Source organism: Lepisosteus oculatus, chromosome 15, assembly GCF_040954835.1.
Source record: "Lepisosteus oculatus isolate fLepOcu1 chromosome 15, fLepOcu1.hap2, whole genome shotgun sequence".
Lineage (NCBI taxonomy): Eukaryota > Metazoa > Chordata > Actinopteri > Semionotiformes > Lepisosteidae > Lepisosteus > Lepisosteus oculatus.
The window spans coordinates 15,954,106-15,975,688 of NC_090710.1; the positions used below are offsets into that span (position 1 = coordinate 15,954,106).

A 21,583-nucleotide genomic window follows, 5' to 3' on the forward strand; every position below is an offset into this window, starting at 1 on the left:
CTGCCACTAGCCTCGATTCCACAAGAGGATGACATTCCTGAAGTAAAAAAAAGCACAAAACTGAGAAATCTCAGTTTTCAAACTTTTCTCAAGCATTTTTTTTTTGCCTGGTTTAAACCTTCATGCTTTCATCATGCTTTCATTAGGTATGAATTAATGCTTTAATTTTCAGCCTATGCTGCAACTCCACCTCAGCAAAAACACAAAATCAGAGACTGAAAAATTGAAAAATGTAGATGTAAACTACCTCTGGTATCTTTAAAGCAGTAATGGAATCTGTATTTTGTTTCTCCAAAAACAATCATTTTCAATATATGATAACCAAGTTTGTATTGTGCATCTAACATAGATTTTGAAATTACATTGTATACATTGCAAATTTTTAAACAAAATGAATAAATAATTGATTCATTTGTTTAGGGCTTTTCATCCCAGAGGATTCAGAAAGACTTCACACATAAGAAAAGGACCCACTTCATCCTTCACTGAAGTGTTAGTCACTATGCAGGTTACAAGCCAACAGTCCCACTACAAAACAGATCAGGAGGAGAAGTGAGCACTTTACCAATTGAATAACGCTGAACGTTAAACAATTTATACATAGAAAGAGAAACAACCTCATTTAACATTGCAATGGCAATGATGTCTTCAGCTACAGTTCATTAAGATGCACATTTACTTGATAAGCAGTTAATGCTAATGCAATCAATCACATGCTAAGATTTGAATTTGGCATAGATCTCATACTGGAATACAACCAAAAAGTTAATGGACAATGGCAAAGAACTTATCAATGTCTTTTTACAACAAATACTCCAAATATTATTATTCTTAAGATTAAGCTATAGGCTATCTCATTATGATTTAAAATATTATTGGCCTTGCTTTTTCTTCACATTATTCAGTGAAGCATTAATGAAGACTAAGGGCAGCACAGCAAGAGCAGTGGGTAGTTTTGCTGCTTTGCAGTACCGGGGCCCTGTGTTCTAACTGTGCTCACGTGGGTTTCCCCCAGGTGCTCCTGTTTCCTCCCACAACCCAAAAACATACTGGTAGGTTAAATTTTATTTAAATTATTTTGATTTATTTTCATTTAATTTATTGCATTGTGGTTGGTCTCCCTTATCTTCATTTGCAAGTTGTCTAAATAAGGTGAGGCGAGTAACTAAGGGGAGTCTGTTTATGTTTTTTGCAAATGGTTTTGGAAGTCTGGAACAAGATACCCAATACTGTTGTGCAAGATGACACTCTAGTTTTTAGAAAGAAACAGTTGATTTAGAGCCCGTGATCTATTAGTTAATAGCAATTAAAGGAGATAGGTGGCAGCAACCAGTCAGCAGCAATATTACCCTGCAACTCTCAACTGGCAACCCCTGTGAAGTTAAGCATGTGTGAGCCTGGTCAGTACCTGAATAGGAGACCTCCTGAGAAAAAATAAGGTTGGTGTGGAAGTGGTGTTAGTGGGGCCAGCAGGGGGTGCTCACCCTTTGGTCTGTGTGGGTCCTAATGCCCCAGTATAGTGACACTATACTGTAAAAAGGTGCTGTCCTTCAGATAAGATGTAAAACTGAGGTCCTGACTCTTGGTGGTCATTAAAAATCCCAGGGTGTTTCCGGAAAAGAGTGGGGATGTTACCCTGGCATCCTGGCCAGATTACCCATTGGCCTTTACCAGTCATGGCCTCCTAATAATCCCCATCTATGAATTGGCTTCATCACTCTGTTCTCCTCCTCACTGATAGCTGGTGTGTGTTGTGTGTATTGTTGCAGGTGAATGCTGCACATTGGTGCACTTATTTTCAGTTACTTTTTGTGGGTTGATATTGTAAACAATTCATTATGTGATTAGCAATGTAGTGAACTCTTTTTTGTTCAGTCTGGTTGTCTCTGTAAATAATTCTGCCCCTTGTTTGCTGAATCATGAAAGTCTTTTTGTTAATATTTGTATTTATAACTTATTAATTATTAATATGTTTGATGTTTAATGTAAAGTCCCCATTTTGCTACTTTTTTGTACTATATACTGTTCAGTATGTCCTTCCTCACAAATAAAGTCATATATCAGTGTCATATTAAAATAGCATTACTCATATGGCTATCCATTTATGTCCCCTAGTTGCTGTTTCACTGTTGATTTTGAAGTAGGCCACTGGATTGAGTCCAATAATGGTGCTAAATCCATCTTTTTATAGTATGAGAAGCCCAAAATGACATGTAAAGTTCGCAATTCAAGTTCAACGGGCCGTGTCTGCAAAATATTATTGCTTCTTCGCAGCCTTTGGGTCAGAACAGTGGGAGAAAAACTGAAAACTGATGTGACTATTTCACGCATCAACCAGAAGAGGGCGTAAGTGTATTAAAATGCCGTGCTTTGTACAGGTTTCAAGATTAGACATTCTTATATGTTTTAACCCAGTAAATGAGATCTGTGTCTTCAACAGAACCGTTGGAAAAGAAGCGCTTCAGCAATAGGAGGCAATACTAGTAATGAGGAATGGTCTTTGGTCTTCCGTTATCAAAAACGTACAGATGCTAAAGAGATAGGGCTCGTATTCACTAAAACTTTTACCGGTATCGGGACTCAGTGCGAATTAAGCGTAAAACACAATCTCTCTGCATCTTTCTCAGCAACAAAATCATCTTCATAACTCAACACCCGTAGCTTACATCATGGAAGAGTTTCAAACATTTCAGTTTCTATTAACAACAGGCAATTACATGTCTTTAATCAGCAGTCAGAAATCGATTAAATAACATCCTGCAGATTTAAAGAGCAGTGCAGAGTATCCTCTTTGAAATTCCTGCTGTGATACATGTATAGACGCTGTGTTGGATTTCCTTTGCTAACGTTATTTTATACGGAGTCTAAATCGCACTGCTGGTGTTGTTTCTTTCTAAACATGTTAGGATGAGTATTCCCTTATACTGTATATAATATATGTAACACTAGAGGGAGCTACAATTTTATCAAATAATAAATTTGATCATTGTAATTCTTAATTACTTATTTGAGAAAAAATAGAACAGGCTTTTTCTAGAACAGTAACAATAATAGGTGAATTCTGGAACAGTAATAGGTGATGACACAAGACACATGGTTAATGCATGAGTGATATATTTAAGATTAATTTGGGAATTTTCACATGAATTGAGGTTTTCTTCAAAATTATCATATGCCATCAGAACGAGAAGCAAAAAAAAAGGCTGAATTTTCAGTCATTTGGTTGATCTTGGCTTGTTAGCAGTACAAATCACTGTTAGCAGTAGAAGTAAATGTTAGTGCATAAGAAAAGATTTAGAGAGGTAATGAAAGAATGTCATTTGGCCTAAGTGATCCAAGGATCCAGCCACTTCTTGGAAGCAACCAGGGTTTCACCCTCAAAAATATAGCTAGTTCCATCTTCCCACAAGCCGTTGTGTAAAGAAGTGCCTCCTTTTCTCAGTTTTAAATGCAGTTCTGCATAGTTTCTACTTGTGCCCTCTGATTAGTTTCACTCTTCATTCTGAAGAGATCCCCTGGGCTGACTTTGTCAGTCCCTTAAGGGTTTTGAACTCTTGTATCAGGTCTCCTTGTAATCTTCTCAGTTCGGGACTAAAGAGGTTCAGTTCCTTCAGCCTCTCAATGTAGGAAATTCCCTTAAGCACAGAATGTATCTGCATTTTCTTTTCTGGTCATGAATTAGAGAATTTCATTCATGTACAGTAGTACTTACGTGGGTGCTGTTCTTTGTGGATATTGCTACTGGTGTAATTGGAATGCTCAATAATCCCCAATTTTTCCCAGGAGCCACTTAACCTACCCGTAAATCTTTGGACTGTGGGAGGAAACCAGAGCACCTGGAGGAAACCCACACGAACACCGGTAGAACATATCAACTCCATGCTGATAGCACACCAAGTCTGGAATTGAACTCGGGTCTCCAGGGCTGTGAGGCAGCTATGCTAACCTCTACACTGGGGTACCAATCCATATAGAGCCTATGTACACTCACAATATTCCCTACATATTCCAATCATTTTTCTTTTTTTTTTAGTCTTGGAATAGCACTGGTTAGCACCTTGGAAAAAGACAAGTGGATGTGATGTCACAGGCAGTAATTATTAAACTAATAGACCCAGGTTCATGAAAGTATACTTACCAGGCAACTCAAAACTGTCTTTTAGACAACTGCAAACAGAGGCGAAAAGATGTAGAGGTGCTGTTATAAAATTCCCCATTCTTCACTTGTTTTACTTTGAAATTGAGAAAAATATTTGCAATAATTAATTGTTATTATTTAATATTTATAAAAAATTAAATTAAGAATAAAGGTGTACTTTTTAGTTACTTGAGTAACTACAAGAGTACAGTTTTAGCAATTGTTTGAGACAATGAATTCGTTCTGCATTGACTTTAAAGAACATTATAATATAGTGAGATTTTAACAGATCAAAGTAAACAAACAGATGTTTGTGTCTGCCCGTTTATCTCCTATAAAATGTTGTTGTTCCTGTAATTTTCACTTCTTTTTCGTATATTAGGTATTTCGTTGGTCGATCAAATACTTCCCTGGGTTATTAATAATATGCTTTGTTAGCTGTGTAAAGGATAACCCAGCCGTTTTCTTTGAAAAAGAAATGGATGTTGAAAGTACTGATTAAACCCCATGGGAGAACCAGAAAGAAAAATAACTTTTCATAAAACTATAGTAGTCTCACACTGAGGGAATTATAGTTTGAAACGTGATTGTAGTTCTTCTTTTTATCTTCCCATACATAACTCCTATCCTGAAAATTAATCGCAGTCTGTACATAAAGATTAAAGAGTGTGTGTGAAGTGAATGTGCTTTGGTTATTTTAGTATTCTTGATTTTTTATGATGCACACAATCTAAAAGATACCAATACATTATTATTTTATAAACACTCTTAAAGCAGAGTAACTTTCAAATGGAAAGACAAGAAAACCAATAGAAATTATAGATAAGTTTTTATTTACAACAGTTATACAGTGCAAATATTTACATACTGTTTTGCATAGCGTAATTCGCCGGTGAAACAAACATTTTCAACGTCAAACGTTATAAATACCGGTTAGGACTCTATATTGTACACTTATATACAGTCTCAAGACAGAGGAAACACATAGTTCAGGGACAGCCTCCAAGAGTAGATTACTTTTACCTGCCTACCTACATGATTCAGAGAAGTGCTTGAGATTGTGAGGTACACGCAAACACTTTTCTAACAGTGAAAGACCGACTCAGTATATATTATAAAAAGCGGGCCTTTTCAGTCGGATTCCCCCTAACATCCAGTCATTTTAACACTGTGCCTCCTCCTCCTTCAAAAACTTTTTGAAGGGAGAAACAAAGAAAAAACAAAAGTTAAACACTTCTGATTTAGGGTGCAATATGTGGTTTCGTTTCCTATTACTTTGTCCTTAGTTCTGAAAAGTGTTTGGCTTCCGTTTTTCACTTTCAGGTCAGGTTGTTGGGGTTTTCTTCTGCAGCCAAAACGTCACTTACTTAAAATGAAGTCGCAACCTCAGACAAAGGTGTCGGTGCGGAAAGGCAATCGTTCACTTTCTCGATGTCGGCTGTGCGGGTGACTGCTCCATGGTGACAGAACTGAGCGGGAAGCGTTCCTGTCCTGGGGATAGCCTGCAACAAGCCTTTCGTTTTGGGGATGTTTGTACGATAGCACGAGTCTCTCCAGGAACTGGGGTAAGGCTGCTGATTGTATGCGGGTGCTTGAGAAAATGAAATTGTGTACCCATTCCTACAAGATAGGTTTGCGTGAGTCGGGATCACACAGTATCTCTCTCCAGAATCCGCACTTCTGCTGATCGGAGGTTGAGTTGTACCTGAAACAGAACACAATGTATATTGTTTTTGATGTTGTTGATATGAGCAACCTCCACAGTGGTTGTTATACAACAGTTCAAAGAACCATGTAGATTGTTTAAATATTTTAACAGATGCACGTTTATTAACTGTATCTCTAAATGATTTTCAGTGTCGATGAACTGGAACAAATGTACGTGCTCTCAAATTTGTGTTAGAAAGTTTGACTGGATGGAACAAGATTTAGAAGATGCTAAACTAGAAAATGTTGTGTCTCGGATTTTTGCGTTAAAACGGGGATTTTGAACCTTACCATTGGGCCGCGGATTAAAGGTGCTGGGGAATTTCTTCGATCCTTCTCCGCTGATGTCTGAATCACTGTCATTGAAGTCGCTGTCACCTTTACCGCTGTCCTTTACGCTCAGCTGATCTGTGTTCCCAATACCACTTCAAATACAAATAAATGAATAATTAGTGTCTGTCTCCATTGTGGAGATAAATAGGCCTACTTTAGATTCCCGCTAGTTACATTACTGCTCTGGCAGACAACTGTTAAACTGTTGCCACAACAGATTTTCAAATATTTTTTTGTAATAAGAAAAAAGTGCATTTTATGGGTTCGTTCTTTGTTTCTTTTTTTTTTTTGTTACTTTTTATTGGAGTCACTTTTAATGGCTTTTTGGCACATCTGTGCAGTTATGAAACTTACCTCAATTGTAAACTGAACTTTTCATCATGCCATAGGGTGGTGGGCTCGAAATGTTTTGGACTGAAGGTACGGTTGGGTAGGAAAACCTGAAAGATAAATATAAATACACAGGTCAGAATTTATTATTATTATTATTATTATTATTATTATTATTGTTGTTGTTGTTGTTGTTGTTGTTGTTGACAATACTTACCCTAGTTTCCGAATCCTCGCTTCCCTCCTCGTACAGGCAGCTAGAGACATCCCCGTCCCGTGAGGATGCAACTTGATCGCTGGCGATAACTCGTGATCCAATGAATATAGATGAGCCATGTGGACTATGCATTGAGAGTGGGTTTCTTTCAAATATTCTGTGGCTAGAGTCCTTTTTGGCTGCATAATTTCTTCCTCTACTGTTAATTTTGCAAGAAACGGCGACACTTATAATAGCGATCAGCAATACAGCACAACCGCCGCCTAGCATGATTATAACGATGAGTGAGACGTCCATCTCAGAATGTGTGTCAACACTTGAGGGCAGCATAAGCACTACTTGATCATTTGAAAGAGGCATTTCTGTAACAAAGAAGCGTACTGTAGCAGTGGATGACAAAGAGGGTCGTCCGTTGTCGTTTACTGCAATCTTTACTTTGAGCATGTCTCCACAAACAAATGTTAGAGCGTTTTTTAAATAAATTTCACCTGTTTGCTTATTGATAGAAAAAAGCATTTGCGGATCTTCTAAAATTCTGTAAGACACCTCACCGTTAACACCTTCATCCGAATCTCTTGCCTTGATTTGGACAGCAAGGTAGCTAGACGGAGCATTATACGGTATTGGCACGTCTGCAGAGCTGTTTTGCAAAATGGGATGAACAATAAGAGGTGCATTGTCATTTTGGTCCTCTATTTTAACTCTGATTAACGCCGTATTTGTTAGTTGTGGAAACCCACCATCGCTAGCTTGAATTGTCACTTCAATTTGCTTAATTAATTCGTAGTTAAAAGACCTTACAGCATACAAGGCGCCCGATACCGGGTCAAGAGAAACAAACGTAGATAAGGGAGATCCCAGCAATACATCTCCATCAATGAGTTTGTAAGTGACTTGGCCATTGTGTCCCAAATCAAGATCGCGGGCCACTACAGTTGTTATGTATGAACCCGGGGCGTTGTTCTCCTTCACCGAAACTTCATACACAGGTTTGCCGAAAAGGGGAGCGTTGTCATTTTCATCACCTACTCTTATAGTGTACTGCTTTATGGTTTTGAACGGAGGAGACCCCAGATCTTCGGCTATCACGGTCAGGTTGTATTCTGCTGTCTTCTCTCGATCTAAAGCCGCGGTCGTCACGATCATGAAGGTGTCGCCGTAGGCCTGCTGCAGTCGGAAGTGCCAGTGACCTTGCAAGCTGCACTGCACGTACCCGTTAGCACCGGAATCCCTGTCAGAGGTGCTGACCAGCGCAACAAAACTGTCCTCAGCAGCGGCTTCCGTTATGTACGCGATCCCGTCGTTCATGGAAGTCATCGGTTTGATACGTATCTCAGGTGCGTTGTCGTTTACATCTACAACTTCCACAATAACCTTGCAGGTAGAAGGGACAGAATTAAGCCCTAGATCGTAAGCCTGGATATTAAGCTCATACGTTGTCTTCTTCTCGTAATCAACTTGTTCTCTTAGTGTGATGTGTCCAGAAGCGGGGTCTATTTGAAAAACCTGTTTGATCTCATAAGATAATTCGTCTACGAACCCATAGACAACTTCCCCGTTTTTACCTTCGTCGGGATCAAAGGCGTTCAGCTTTAACAGAAGGTAACCCACGGGCGCATCCTCATACAGTTCTACTTTGAGTTTACTGTGCTCGAAGACAGGACTGTTGTCATTGAAATCAAGCACTTTGATCTGAACAGTCACTAACCCTGAAACTGGCGGATTCCCTCCATCCACAGCCGACACCTTGAGGGTGTAGGAGTCTTCTGTTTCCCTGTCCAGCTCTTTCAGCAGCACAAGCTCCGCAAATTTAACTCCGTCCTCCCTGCTATGCACCTCAATGCCAAAGTGACTGTTGAATGTGATATGATAGCTCTGAATGTAATTCGGACCCACATCCTGGTCGACCGCTATGTCCAGTGGAAATCTCGTCCCCACTGCGGCGCTCTCCGAAATGTCAATGTACGTTTCGTTGTGCGGGAATTGCGGCGAGTTGTCATTGATGTCTTTCACCTCAATCTCCACGTGAATGAGCTGAAACTTTTCCTTGGAAAAAGAGATGATGTCGAAGGTTATGAGACACCGTGGGGACTGACCGCAGAGCTTCTCCCTGTCGATCCTCTCTCCAGTGGTTAAGAGCCCGTCAATCTCTCTCATTCGAATGAACGAGGAGCCGGCTTTCTGCATGAAGCGAAAGCTCGTCTGGGGGTCCTCCGCTGGATCGATCTTCAAATCCCGAGACAGGTTGCCAATCTCTGTCCCTGGAGCGTCTTCTTCATAAGTAAAATATTTCACGGTTTTGCTTTGCGCAATACACAGCAAAGCAAGGAGGACAATGGAGGACCCTCCTAGGTTTAACTTTCTGTGACTCATCTCTGTTACAGGAAAAAAAAACGCGATTTAATAATGTTTAAATCCCCTCGTCACTGGACAATGACTCTAATCTCAAGCTGTCACTGCCATGCGAGCCCTTCACCGCTGTCTTCGGTTGTGCTGCAGCTGGCCCAATGGATGGGATATATGACCAGCCCTATGCAAATGAGCTGGGACACTGACCAATGACCTGCGCTTGGTGACACAAATGGAGATGATCCCGTCTGAAATTTCTGGGTTACAAATGGTTTGCCCTTTGGTTCTGTCACCCAACTTTTGTTTCATACAAAAGGCTTCAAAATGTAGAACATTTGGAGATGTTTTGATATTGGTACCCTCGCTTAGACCCCCGACACAACTAAAATGTAAAGATTTACATGACGAAGTTCGTCATGCTTGAGGAATGGCGTCAAAACTAGATGTATTATTCAACGAATGCTGTCAGTGCTATTCTGCAAAGTACATATTTAACTCGCTTTCTTATTAATTAAACTGAAATAAGCAATGATTTAAGCAAATATGCTCAGCGACTTAAATACCTTAAGTACAAGCAACAAAACAACACATTGATTGGTTGTTAGTTAAATAATGACCGTTTTGGCTGCGCTTTAAATCTGATTTAAAGATTAAGGAGCCTGGATCCTGTTTGTTGGTAACAGTGTCTTTGCACGAGTAATACAAACGTTTAGCCATGGGATGGAAATCACGAGTTAGGCGTTAGGAAAGGTGTCGCACGTAAAAGCTTCAGAGGAAGTGCTTAAAGTTTTATGGAACTACTGGTGCGTCTGTCAGCATCATAATCATTTTATAGTTATTATGATTATCATTATCGTTGGTGGTGGGTATGGTGGTGTTGTTGACCTATTTGCCTGGTAGCAGTAAAAGTGTACCTGTAACATACTGTCTTTGAGATAGTTTACCCTCGCTAGGCGAACATTGGAATATCTGAGCGTTACTCATTTTTAAGAAATGAATATTAGAATAGAAGAAATCCTGGTTTTGAGAGGGTAATTAAAATTCAGAGGATACATTTTAAATAAGCTTTTTTAAACTGCGATTTGCGAGAGGCGTTTCTGCTTTATTGGTGGAGCAGCAGGCGTTTATAGATTCCAGAACGTCGGCATTGTGCCTAGACTGGAGGAGGATGCGGATACAGACCTGCCATCTGCCAAAAACCCGTGTTAGAGCAAATCGCATTGATTTAAACCCTTAATGTGTTGAACTGTTAGTATAAATACCTAGCTTATATGCTTAGTTGTCATGAAAGTGATAGGGTATTCTAGGATGTGCTACAATGCAACGGGAAAACAAGTATTCTTGTTCATTAGTGCGCCATCGGGTTTATGTCCAAGTTTGACTCGGGGCTTCACAGTAGTTTGTGCGAACAAATAATCTCAGTCAACAAAAAAAGTGATCTGTTTCATACCATATATTTGCATATGTTTAATTTGTCTATTTTCATAAGTCTAAAAATGTTTTTGGCCTATGCTGTTACATCAGAATGCAATCACACAATTCTTTTGGAGGGAATCTGCGTCAGTGTGCGAGTTGCAGAGAAATTCAAACGTTAAACGTTGTTTTTTTACACTTCAGCGCTAAATAACCATTTACTTGAACCTTTGCAAATATTTACAATATTTAAAAATAAATGCTGTGTTACGCCAACTTGTCCTCTTTGTAAAACAAACTTAATATTCTCGCTTCTTCAAAGCGTTGATTTACAATGATTCCATTTTACGCCTTAAATATAGACTACTTTAATTGTGGATTTTCAGTGATACGTGGAACTCATCTGGTACTGAAGAAGGGTAATTGAGACGGAGGTGTTACCTTTTTAGAAAGTACGTGCTAACTTCCAATATATAACAGTAGAAGATGTGCGCATACTTTGTTCTAACTAGGCGATCTGAACAGACAGGCTGGTAAAGGTGTCTGACACACCATCTGAAAAAACACCAATCCACATAAAGAGGTTGTAACACTTGCAGAAATGAAAACATTTGTCCTCTTTTCCTTCTTACAAATAATCTATAATAAGAAAAAAGACTAGAAAAGAACAATAACATACTGTACTTCACCTATACAAATAATAGAAAGATGGCTAGAGTTTTAATACAGTTGTTCCATTAAAAATTTAGCAGATATTTCAATTTTAATGGTATATGTGGCAATCTCCTTCAAGATAACGAAGTATGCAGTATGGATATGTTTGTATAGATTATGCAGCAGTGCCATGTTTTCATTTTGTTCTCTGTTTTATAGAACCTGTGCTCTGACCCCAAGCTTTTCTCCCTTTCTGTGTGCCTCATGGAGAGCAAGCTGGGGTATGCGAAAAGACAAATTCCTAGTGCAAGAAACTGAATATGGCCAATAAAGTGATCTTATCTTAAGTTGGAAAATACTTTGAACGTTTTTCCTAGATCCAATCACACATGTTGTGTGAAGAAAGGGCAAACCAACCACCGGATTGTCTTCCCCAGGTTGTTTTACTACAAATGGTATACATTTTACTACAATTTTGTAACTCAAATTCCAGAAACACCTAGATAGGCAGCATTATATAGGACTGGATTCTGGTTCTATATCACCATTAGACTAAAATTCCAAAAACAAGAAAATCACACAAAAGTACACTCTGTCAATATTCAGTACTTGGTGCACTGATCTGGAAAAAAAACAGCTGCTTTTCACTGAGGCATTTAATGGTAATCTTCTGGGGAAGATTTTTAATGACTCATTTTGTGTTGCAAGTGATCATCATTAAGAAAAAAGACAACATAAACACAACTTTCAGGCCTCTGATTGAGACATTTTCATTTTCAATGGGTACAGATCATATGAGCTGTAACCTATATTTAAAACTATTCAGTTTGTTTACATTACATTTTAAGCACCTCCAAATATCTTATATTTTAAAATATATTAGTATTATTCATATTTTATTATATTCTAAAATATATTATAGATATTTTAGAAGTTTGATGGGGGGGGGCAGTTAATCAAGGATCAAGGCTAAGAATATACAGAGTTTAATTTCCAAAGTTCAGAGTTTTTATGAGCACATTGCTAAAACTTTAAATCCCCAAGAGGTTTCATTATTCAGAAATTGATTTTATATTGTTTGAAGAAACCTTCTGTTACATGAGTCGCTCCAGTGCACGGACTCCAACCTGTTACCTATTCTAGCATATGTTACTAAGGTACTAACATAAGGCTGAAAGGTTCTAAGTCCATTGACCTATAGCTGCTTCATGCTGTCTCTCACATAGTACAATACAAAGAATTGCATCAGTGAAATTAGAGGAGAATAGGGATTTTGTGATCTGGCTGTTCTGTGTAATTTAAAAAAATGAGAGAAAATTACTCTGTTAACAGAACAGTGCAAAGATAAGTTGAAGATAAAAATATGATGACGATGATGATAATGATTATTATTAATAATAATAATAAAATGATTCTATATGTATCTTTAATTTTTTCAAATCTTTTAAGTGCATATGATACACAGTACTCAATATCCATTTAAAAGTTAGCATTTTAGCTGTCAGGAAGGATTTGCTGGAGTTAAAAGGCCTAAAAATCTAACCTAGTAGCCTAATGATTAAGAGTATTTGATAGATTTACTATGAAGATTAAAGCAGCTTGGCTGGGTCTCCTGGGTGCTGAGACAACACTTAAGCCACTTTGACAGAAACACACCGAAACCATGTTTTAGTCCTGAATATGTTAACAGCACAATCACAATTTTGAACTGTTGTGCAAAAATCTGGTGAACATTAGTGACATTTACATTTACAGAGTGTATATATTGCAGTTTTGTAACTGTACTTTGTTCAGCTGGTTTTCCATGCTGACAGTTACCTTAATCCTGGATTGTACTCTTAATGTGTGGCGGTTTGTCGGATAATTTCAAACAATCAGACCAAATGAATTGTTTGTTGCTAAGAAGCTCATGGGGATAGAGCTTATCTTCTTTTGTAAGAGGAAACTTAAGCTCCTTAAAGCAACAATATATAAAACAATTTTGATTTATTGCCAAAAAAAGTCATGTGGTTTCATACATGTACAGTGGATAGCAAACTTATAAGGTCACCTGGATAAAATATCCAGTGGATATAAACAATTCTGTCATTAATTTGACATTTTATCCTTAAATTGCCCACCTTTTCTCCAATCATAGCTGCACTTTCTCTAGGCATTCTGCCACAAGGATTTAGTTATTTATTTGTCTATTTTTAGTTAAGGATTCCTGGTCACCAGTCTAGAAAATATACTGTTTGCAATCTTCTTTTCACTCTCTATTCAATGTGGTTCTTTAACATTTTAACAGGGTTCAGGTCTGGTGATTTGGAAAACCACAGTGTTAGCTGAAATAGCTGTGTTCTTTTTCCAGCCATAAATAATGGACATTTTTATGACAGAATCTTGAGGGTCTGTATTATCATGTTCAATAACAGGCCCTTTATCCAAAGCTGCCTCCCTGTGTGAACTATGTGACATGTCTGCACAACAGCAAAACACTCCAAAGCTTCACCCAACAACAAACAGGAGCCTTATTCTTGACTCATTAGTCTAACATCCTTCCTATTGTTTCTCTCCTCATAGTCATCTACACTGTTTTTTTGGCCAATGTTTTCTACTGTGGTGCCTGTTCAACCCTTGTCTCATCAAAGGATTTGGCCTATGATACAGTGAGGTCTGAAATCAATTGTGACCTCAGTATTGGTTAGGAAATCATTCACTTCTGCCTTCTCTGAAAAACAGAAGCGTTTTTTTCCCCTTTCTACTATGTCTGCGTCTATGCAGTTATCAACATTTTCTGTGTTTCTTGCTTGTGCACCATCACTTTGCAACAGTGACTTTTCTTTCAAATACCTTCAAAAGTGTCACTTCATGTGAAGAATAATAAAGGACATACAGCCATGGAATTCCATTGCCTTCCTACATGCAATGGTAATTCAAATATTCATCACTGTCCATTCATTTCCTAACCACTTCTTCCAATACAGGGTCAATTCGGCAAGCAAAAGCCACAAGGCAGGGTACACCCTGGATGGGACACCAGTCCATCACAGGGCACACAAGACACAGATACACACTCACACCACGGTTCGGTTTCCCTCTACTTAATTAATCTACCACTATGTCTGTGGGTGGAACTAGAGCACTCAAAGGAAACCCACATGAATACGGGGAGAACATACTAACTCCACACTGATAGCACCCTAAGTCTGAAATAGAACCCAGGGTCCCAGCAATGCTAGAAAACTGCACCATGTGCCACCCAATATTCATTACCATTAACTCTGTTCTTTGGAGATGGAGTTTAACTTGTATTTAAGCTAACTGCTTACAGTAGTTTTTCATTCTCAGCAATGCACATCAAAGTTCTGCATGTATACTGTACACATGCATATTTGTGTTCTGACAGTTCCACTCAAACAACATTATCTAGATCACTGTCTAAAGTAGAGAATTGTTCAAACTGCTTAGATGGAAATAAATCCTGCAAACACACCCAAATGATAAAGTTAATATATATTCACCCTGTACATTAGTTAAGTACACTTCATAAATAGCTTAAGCATAAGTAATTATATAATGTCTCATAAAAAATTGTTTTAAATTAATGAAAACCTTGAAGTATGCCTTTGAAGGATTCCAGGAAAGTCCTTATGTTCTGGCTATATGCCTAACGAAGCTTAAAGTGAAGCTGGTGTTCAGCTTTAACAGGACTGGAAACAATAGTTACAGGCACAAAACCATCACGTAGGCACAGTCCAAAGTAACAAAAACTCCAGTGATAGCCAACATCTATCTAGAATCAATAACATTTCCTGTTCTATATTAAATATGACATAACAATTGCTACATTAACTTTAATATAAACTGTATATAATAAAATATAACATTTTTCCCAGATCTATCAGTATCATCAGAACACCCTTAAAAGCTGTACAGTTCACATTGTCCTGGTTCTACTGATAAGGTACGTGTTTATTCTTAATTGGTTCATTTTAAATAAACAAGCATCCTTAAATGCAAAGGAAAGGTTACATGTGAATATGGTCAAATAGAATATTACCTTTAATTTGAACGCAAAAACCTATTTTACAGTCCATATTAGACGTCATGAGTCATCTTTGTGTACTGAAATAAGATTTTTTTAAATTTGAATTAATAGTTCCTAACCATCCCTAAGAAGGTTATCAAGAAAGATCAAGACTTTGATAAGGCTTTGTGTGGAGACTGTAAGAGTATTAAAATCAGACTAAAAGAACTGTCCATCTGGCTTGGTGTTAAGTGAGATTTTTTAATTAACAGTAAGCACAGTAGGGGACATTAGCAAGTTCAATTCAGTAACGCACAGTGCACAGGGATGGATGGATAGATGTTTAATAGAAAAACGTATATTGAGCATTAAAAGAGACTCGTCACTTGCAATACATTCACAAACTCATTTTGAGGAAAATGACAAAATCACTTTTCTACCAGTTCTCGGGTATTTTATCGAACACACGAAACAGAGGCAAATTCATTTTGCTGATTAATATTTATCAGACATGGAAACTGGAGTGGGGTCTACTGTGAAAGTTCCAGGCAAGTGGTGTACATGTCCACCGTTTGAACTGATGCCAGCTGTTCATCTGTAACACTTACTTTGCACAAGGGGACTATCGCTCCATTGTGGAATTCGGTCCCCTTCCTCTCACAGAGGCTGGACAAGCCCGTGCCTGTTCATTGGTCTCCACACCCTGGATACCACACATTGTCCAAGCTTATCCCCCACATCCTGAATGTGGTTCACCTCTGGCGAGGAGGACATCCACCGCGTTACTGCCGCATTCTCATCTCACACGAACGCTGCTGTTACACAGCCAGTATGAAGCCATGCATTGTCATGCAGGAATATTGTCACCTCGGCAGGAGCTTGCTGGAAGAGCAGCATCATGGGGTCAGGAATGGCTTGATCAATGTAGCACCATGCAGTCAGCCTGCCATCAATTACCGCAAGTGAAGTTGCCTAGAGACTTGACAGACTATCACACCTGGACATCTCTACTGATTGGTCTGTTGTACACAACAATTAGCATATTGTCTTGTGTGTCTGCAGCACACTCACTGCTGTCCATCAGGGTGGCCAAACTAAACCTTGATTCATTGCTAAACAGGAACTAGCTTCACAGCTGGAGTCTCCACCTGAGGTAACTTAGTCCAGTGGCCAACATCCCAGTTATATAAAAGCATTGTTTTCCTGATAAACAGAGCATATTGGGTTTGTGTTTTTCTCCCTTGACTTTCACCCGACTTGAATTTCTACAGGTTAAGTCACTTCATCACCCCTGACCAATCTATTCTCTCAGTAATCTAACAAATTTAGTGTTTATGCAACTTTCAGTGTCACTCTTGTATCACAGTCTGTCATGAAGTTTGATCAATTCATCAAAATGACACCCAAAACATTTACTCAAAATCCAAAATAACAAGCTCTTTATTTTTCAAAAGCACATTCTTGCATACGTTACCTTTGAGGCCCAGTATATATAAATAATTGAAAACCAATTTAACCCTCAAACCTATCTGATAATTAAATGGCTTCCACATATCATGGTGAGAGGATTTCCTTCAATAACTTAAACTAATTTTCCATTCATGGATACATTTCACTCCAGAGGTGATACAAGGCCAGATTCAATATGTCGAGGTGCCATTTAATTTAAACCATTTGGCATGTCTGAAAGCAAGATAAAGCTTAGCACCCCACCACAGTGTTGACTGACTTAACAAATGGAGTGGTGTTTAACAGATGCAGAGGTGGCAGAAGGACAGACAAGGCTATTATACTTCTGGCTTTAGCACCTACCATGATTAGAGAGCTCTTCCTAGGCTGTACAAACAAGATTAATTCAGTTTAAGAATGTGATGTTATTTCCACTGCTGTTTGTGATATGCTCAAATTTAACAGTGATTGCATCCTAAAGAGTGACAATTGAATGATTATGATTGTGCTCACAAATACCCTATGTTATTCATTTACTGAGTAGTGAGCATGGGCAGTAAAAAACACAAAGTCTTTTAAATTATGCATCTGAGTGATTTCAGCAATAGAGTAACCAAAGGAAGCCTCATCTTTACAGGGGCAATTATAACAAAGCTCATGGTACATGAATTCTGAGCAGGCTTGTGGTACAACTGGTGAAAAGTGTTTCCTTTGATACCTTTCTTGTGGAATTTCTTGCCATAGAGAAAAGGATCCAGATCTTTAGAAAAAGTGAGGATATATTTTTAAACTGAAATGAGGTCTCTGTTTTCTTGATGCTGGGGCATTACAATGAGATTATTTTCGAAGTTGGGTATGCAAAATGTCTAATTCTCTCAGGGAATAATGTGTTGAGGAAATGTCTTTAATTATTTCTTACTCATCTATTCGATTCATATATTGGGAGTATCTTAATATCTAACAGAAAAGGCCCTTTTGCCAGATTTTGCTCCTAAACATTAGTCAGGAATTAGGTCTTCCCTATAAGGCAATTAGAATTCAAAATAGACTGATGTAAGAAATAGACCATGTTCTTAAACACCAAGCAGCATTATATCTGTACAAACAAATCAATTAATCTTGCTGGATGCACTTTGAGGGGAAAATTCGCCCTGGAGTGAATGTGTGTATGTGTCTGTGTGTGCCCTGCGATGGACCTGCGTCCTTTCCAGGGCGTATCCTGCCTGGTGCCCATTGCTTGACAGGGTAGGCTCTAGCTGCACCATAACCCTGTATAGAATGAATGAATGAATGTGCTTGGTAAACTATATGGTCATTAGTTCTCAATTGATTTGCTTAATAAAAGAACAATCAAGTATGAATTCAGATGAGAGTTAGAAAAGGTTATCTTTGAGGTGCCTGAGAGTGCTGAAAGTAAGAAGGAATTGATATAGGAAGATGCAGCAACACATTGAGCATAAGATTTGTATTGGAACATCACCATATCGAAAGAAACTGAGCCATCACACAATGCCCACTGCATCTTTCCTATTGTGCTTTTTCAGAGAAGATCTTTCCCAGCACATAATTAATCTGAGGTTTTCATTGATATACTGTAGCACAGGAGCATTTGCCTCAACAATAAAATTAAATTTCTCCTTTTTGCTATGAGGTCCTGAAAAAGCTGTGTAGTGTGCAGGATATCTTAGGGAGACCATGGAGCTACTTGTGTTTGAACAGTTCTTGGATTTTTTTTTATGTAGAAAAACATGTTTTGTGGACCTGTGCAGATTTCTTAACCTTTCAGAGGACATGTTCTCTTTGTACCAGGTAGTGGTTTTTTAAACTCTTGCAGAACCCAAGTTTTAAATGCCATTTATGCCACATTTCTATCACCTCTCAGGGTGCCTTCTTGAATTTTTAAAAGCATAAAGTTAAGTGACAAAGAAGCCAAGTACTTAAATGTTTACAATGAAGATCTAAAAAGGAAATGTTTATAATGAAAAGTACATATTGAATATTTAAACAATAAAATTTTTTATTTTCACTTGAACAAGAATTCAACATATCTCATTGTTAAACAAAGAACTGTAATTACACAAAGAGGAAAAAATATCTGTGAAGTCTTTCAAGTATCAGCTGGTTTTGTTATATAATGTAATAAACTGTAGATTCTTTTGACTAATGGGACATGTCTGAATTCAAGCCATTTCCATTAAATCATCCTAAGTCTTAAGACAGTGTGAGGTAGTTATTTCAAACCTTCATAAACAACACAAACATGACATTATCCGTCTTAATAATATCGATATTCATTTCAGATGTCTTCTTTTGAGAAAAGCTATCAGAATATAAGATGAAAATTAATAAACACATTTAACAAATACGGATTTAGTTGGGCACTGACAAGACAAAATACTTTAAAGACTATTCTCAAACAGTTCAACGATTAGATCGGTTTCTGAATGTATATGTGTTAGTAATTTTAGAAAAGAGGCACAGATCATCTAACACAAAATGGCATAATTACAATCTATCCTTTATGTATTTTTTCTATAAATAATCCAATGTGTATTTGTTTTCCTTTTAAACATCAGGGCTGTTTAAATATGTTAATGATTTAGGACTTTAATGTTGAAATAGTTTATATTGTCATAAATCTAGTAAAATCTTGTTTAGTTGTGCGGCCATAAATCAGGAGAGCACGCCACCTGCAGGAAGTACGTGGTATTTGTCGGTTTTGCAGCTACTCGTGATAATTTTTAAAAGGGCCTACATCAATGTTAGAAATTAATTATTTAGTTAGGAAAATCAATTAATTTCACTGTACTTAATTGTTTTATTACAAATAGCAGACTTTACTCATTTCTTGGTAGTCCTTGTTGTATCTTGCCTGTGTAATAATGTTTCTAAACAAATAAACAATTTCCTACAAAATAAAAACTTTTCTAAACAATATCTCTGAAGCATACCCAGGAATTATTTTTACTTCCTTTTCATTCCAGGAAGTATACCACCCCTTAGTCTGTCTCTGTGGGCTCCATCTCTGGAGTATCACCAGTAGGTCACCTTTCACTTTGATCCAGCTCTGGAGCTACAAAAAGAACAGAGCAAACCGGGAGGGGATTGTTCTTAACTTCTCTGGGATGAATATGAGTAAAAAGAGTTTCCGAGTAAAAAGAACCAATAACCTTGGGATGCTGGTTTCAGGTTTAGTAGATTTATTTCATTATTCATTATTATTTTAAATGCCAATCCACATATTTATATCAGTAAATCAATATGTAATTGTTTGGACAAAATAAAACATATAATAGGCCTGAAACATTATTTTGTTAGAGGTAATAGTGAAATACTCTATGTTCTCTAAGAAAGGGATTTAAATTGAGTAATATATTACCAACAAAATAGAGTACTACACAAAATGATGTTTCCATTTAATGTTATATTATTTGTGTACACTCTTATTCAGCAATAGTGCTTTATAGCCCATACTTCTCTTCACATTTGCTTTATTCAACTGTTTCCCAATTCTCAGTCCTTGATCAGTGATGTACTGTTTGTCTTGTTTTCTTACTGACAAATGTAAACGCCCTGATAGCATCCCAAAAATTCCTTTTGCTAATGTCATAAGGTTTCTTTTCCTCCTCCTCCTGAAGTTATCTTTGTTTGCGAAATAGTTAAGTGATGTCTTTCCAACTTCGTGGTCAGATTCTCATGACAGCCTGTATTGTGTTTTGTCCTGCTGCAAACACTGAAAACAGGCTAAAACATTCTTCTGGTTGATGTGGAGAATATTGAACTGGTGATGGCTGTCCACTCAAGAACTGAAAAAAAAAAGATTTCTTATCTTAAGTAAACCAGTTGTCTGGAGCCTGCCAGTTTTACCATAGGTGTTAGAAAGAGGAAAGAGGCACACTCAGAACAGCTTCCAATCCTACAGGGGGAGGGGGTGGAAACTCAATAGAGTTGCAGCCCAGTGTGTGATGTCCTGTCACAGCCTAAGGAATTCAGAGGGAGTTTTTCTCTTAGTAATGTTATATGTGATGCATGTAAATGTCCAATGATTTGTTTGTACTATAAATGTCTGTAAATGCTGTGTTAATTGCATCTGATTTGACAACATTGTAACTCGTCAGTCGTGCCAATCAATTTCTTTGAATTGTCTGTGGTATGTCAGGCACAGGGGGCCATTATTCCAGCATGTGGCCTTACTATCTCACCAACTAACAGATAGCTGTTAATTGAGGCCAATTTAGAGTGAAGGGGGGTTGGTTAAAATGACGTTTAGATTCCTTGAAGAATGGATTATTTTTTTTTGTAATTATATTAACTGGTATTAATATTAATTAACGTATATCGTGTTTTTATCTGGACACTCTACTCAAAGAGTTTCGGCTATCAGTGGGGAGGAGAACAGAGTAATGAAGCCGATTCATAGATGTGGACGCTTAGGAGGCCAGTACTGGTAAAGACCAGGGAGAAATCTGGCCAGGATGCAAGGGTTACACCCCTGCTCTTTTCTAGAAACATGACCACAGAAAGTCAGGGCCTCGGTTTTATGTCTCATCTGCAGGATGGCGCCTTTTTGCAGTATAGCGTCCCTGTCACTATTACAGAAGATGTGCATTGAAATGACAGAATCTGGTTCTTGAATTCAGAAAATGAAATGCAGCAGGATATTAAACAATTGAAGAGTACTGACTATCACTTTGGAGTCACCTTAGATAATAAATGTTATGTTAAGTGAAGTAACCTAGATTGAACAGGTTGGTGTTTAATGTAAGGCAGTAGAAAGTGGTGACACTCGGGGACCTTCTCTCCCAGCCCTGCTCCACAGCAAAGACATAACGTCTTGGAACTGGCATCAGGCCTCTAAACTGGAGCTCAGCAAATCCTACCATGGAGCCATCTTTAGGCACAGTCCAATTTTTTTTTCTACTCAGCCTGAGGTTTCTCTTTACTCTTTCCTTCTTTAATGTTTTTATTAAGCTAGATCTTTATC

At 37.9% G+C, this 21,583-nt stretch overlaps 1 protein-coding gene and 1 long non-coding RNA gene across 2 annotated transcripts in view; one reads left to right on the forward strand and one right to left on the reverse strand.

The window, feature by feature from the left end:
* Nucleotides 1–4,996: 4,996 nt before the first annotated feature.
* On the reverse strand, nt 4,997–9,213 carry pcdh8 (protocadherin 8). Its single transcript, XM_006639060.3, has 4 exons — nt 6,726–9,213; nt 6,533–6,618; nt 6,137–6,270; nt 4,997–5,843 (listed from the first exon to the last, which is right to left on the reverse strand). Exons 1-4 carry the CDS (start codon nt 9,096–9,098, stop codon nt 5,506–5,508), a joined length of 2,931 nt encoding a protein of 976 aa, XP_006639123.2. The 5' UTR covers nt 9,099–9,213; the 3' UTR covers nt 4,997–5,505.
* Nucleotides 5,620–21,583, forward strand: part of LOC107079441 (uncharacterized) — a 32,296-nt gene continuing 16,332 nt past the window's right edge. The window contains exon 1 of the long non-coding RNA XR_001480392.2: nt 5,620–5,703. This is a non-coding gene — a long non-coding RNA (uncharacterized lncRNA). The remainder of the gene's footprint in view (nt 5,704–21,583) is intronic.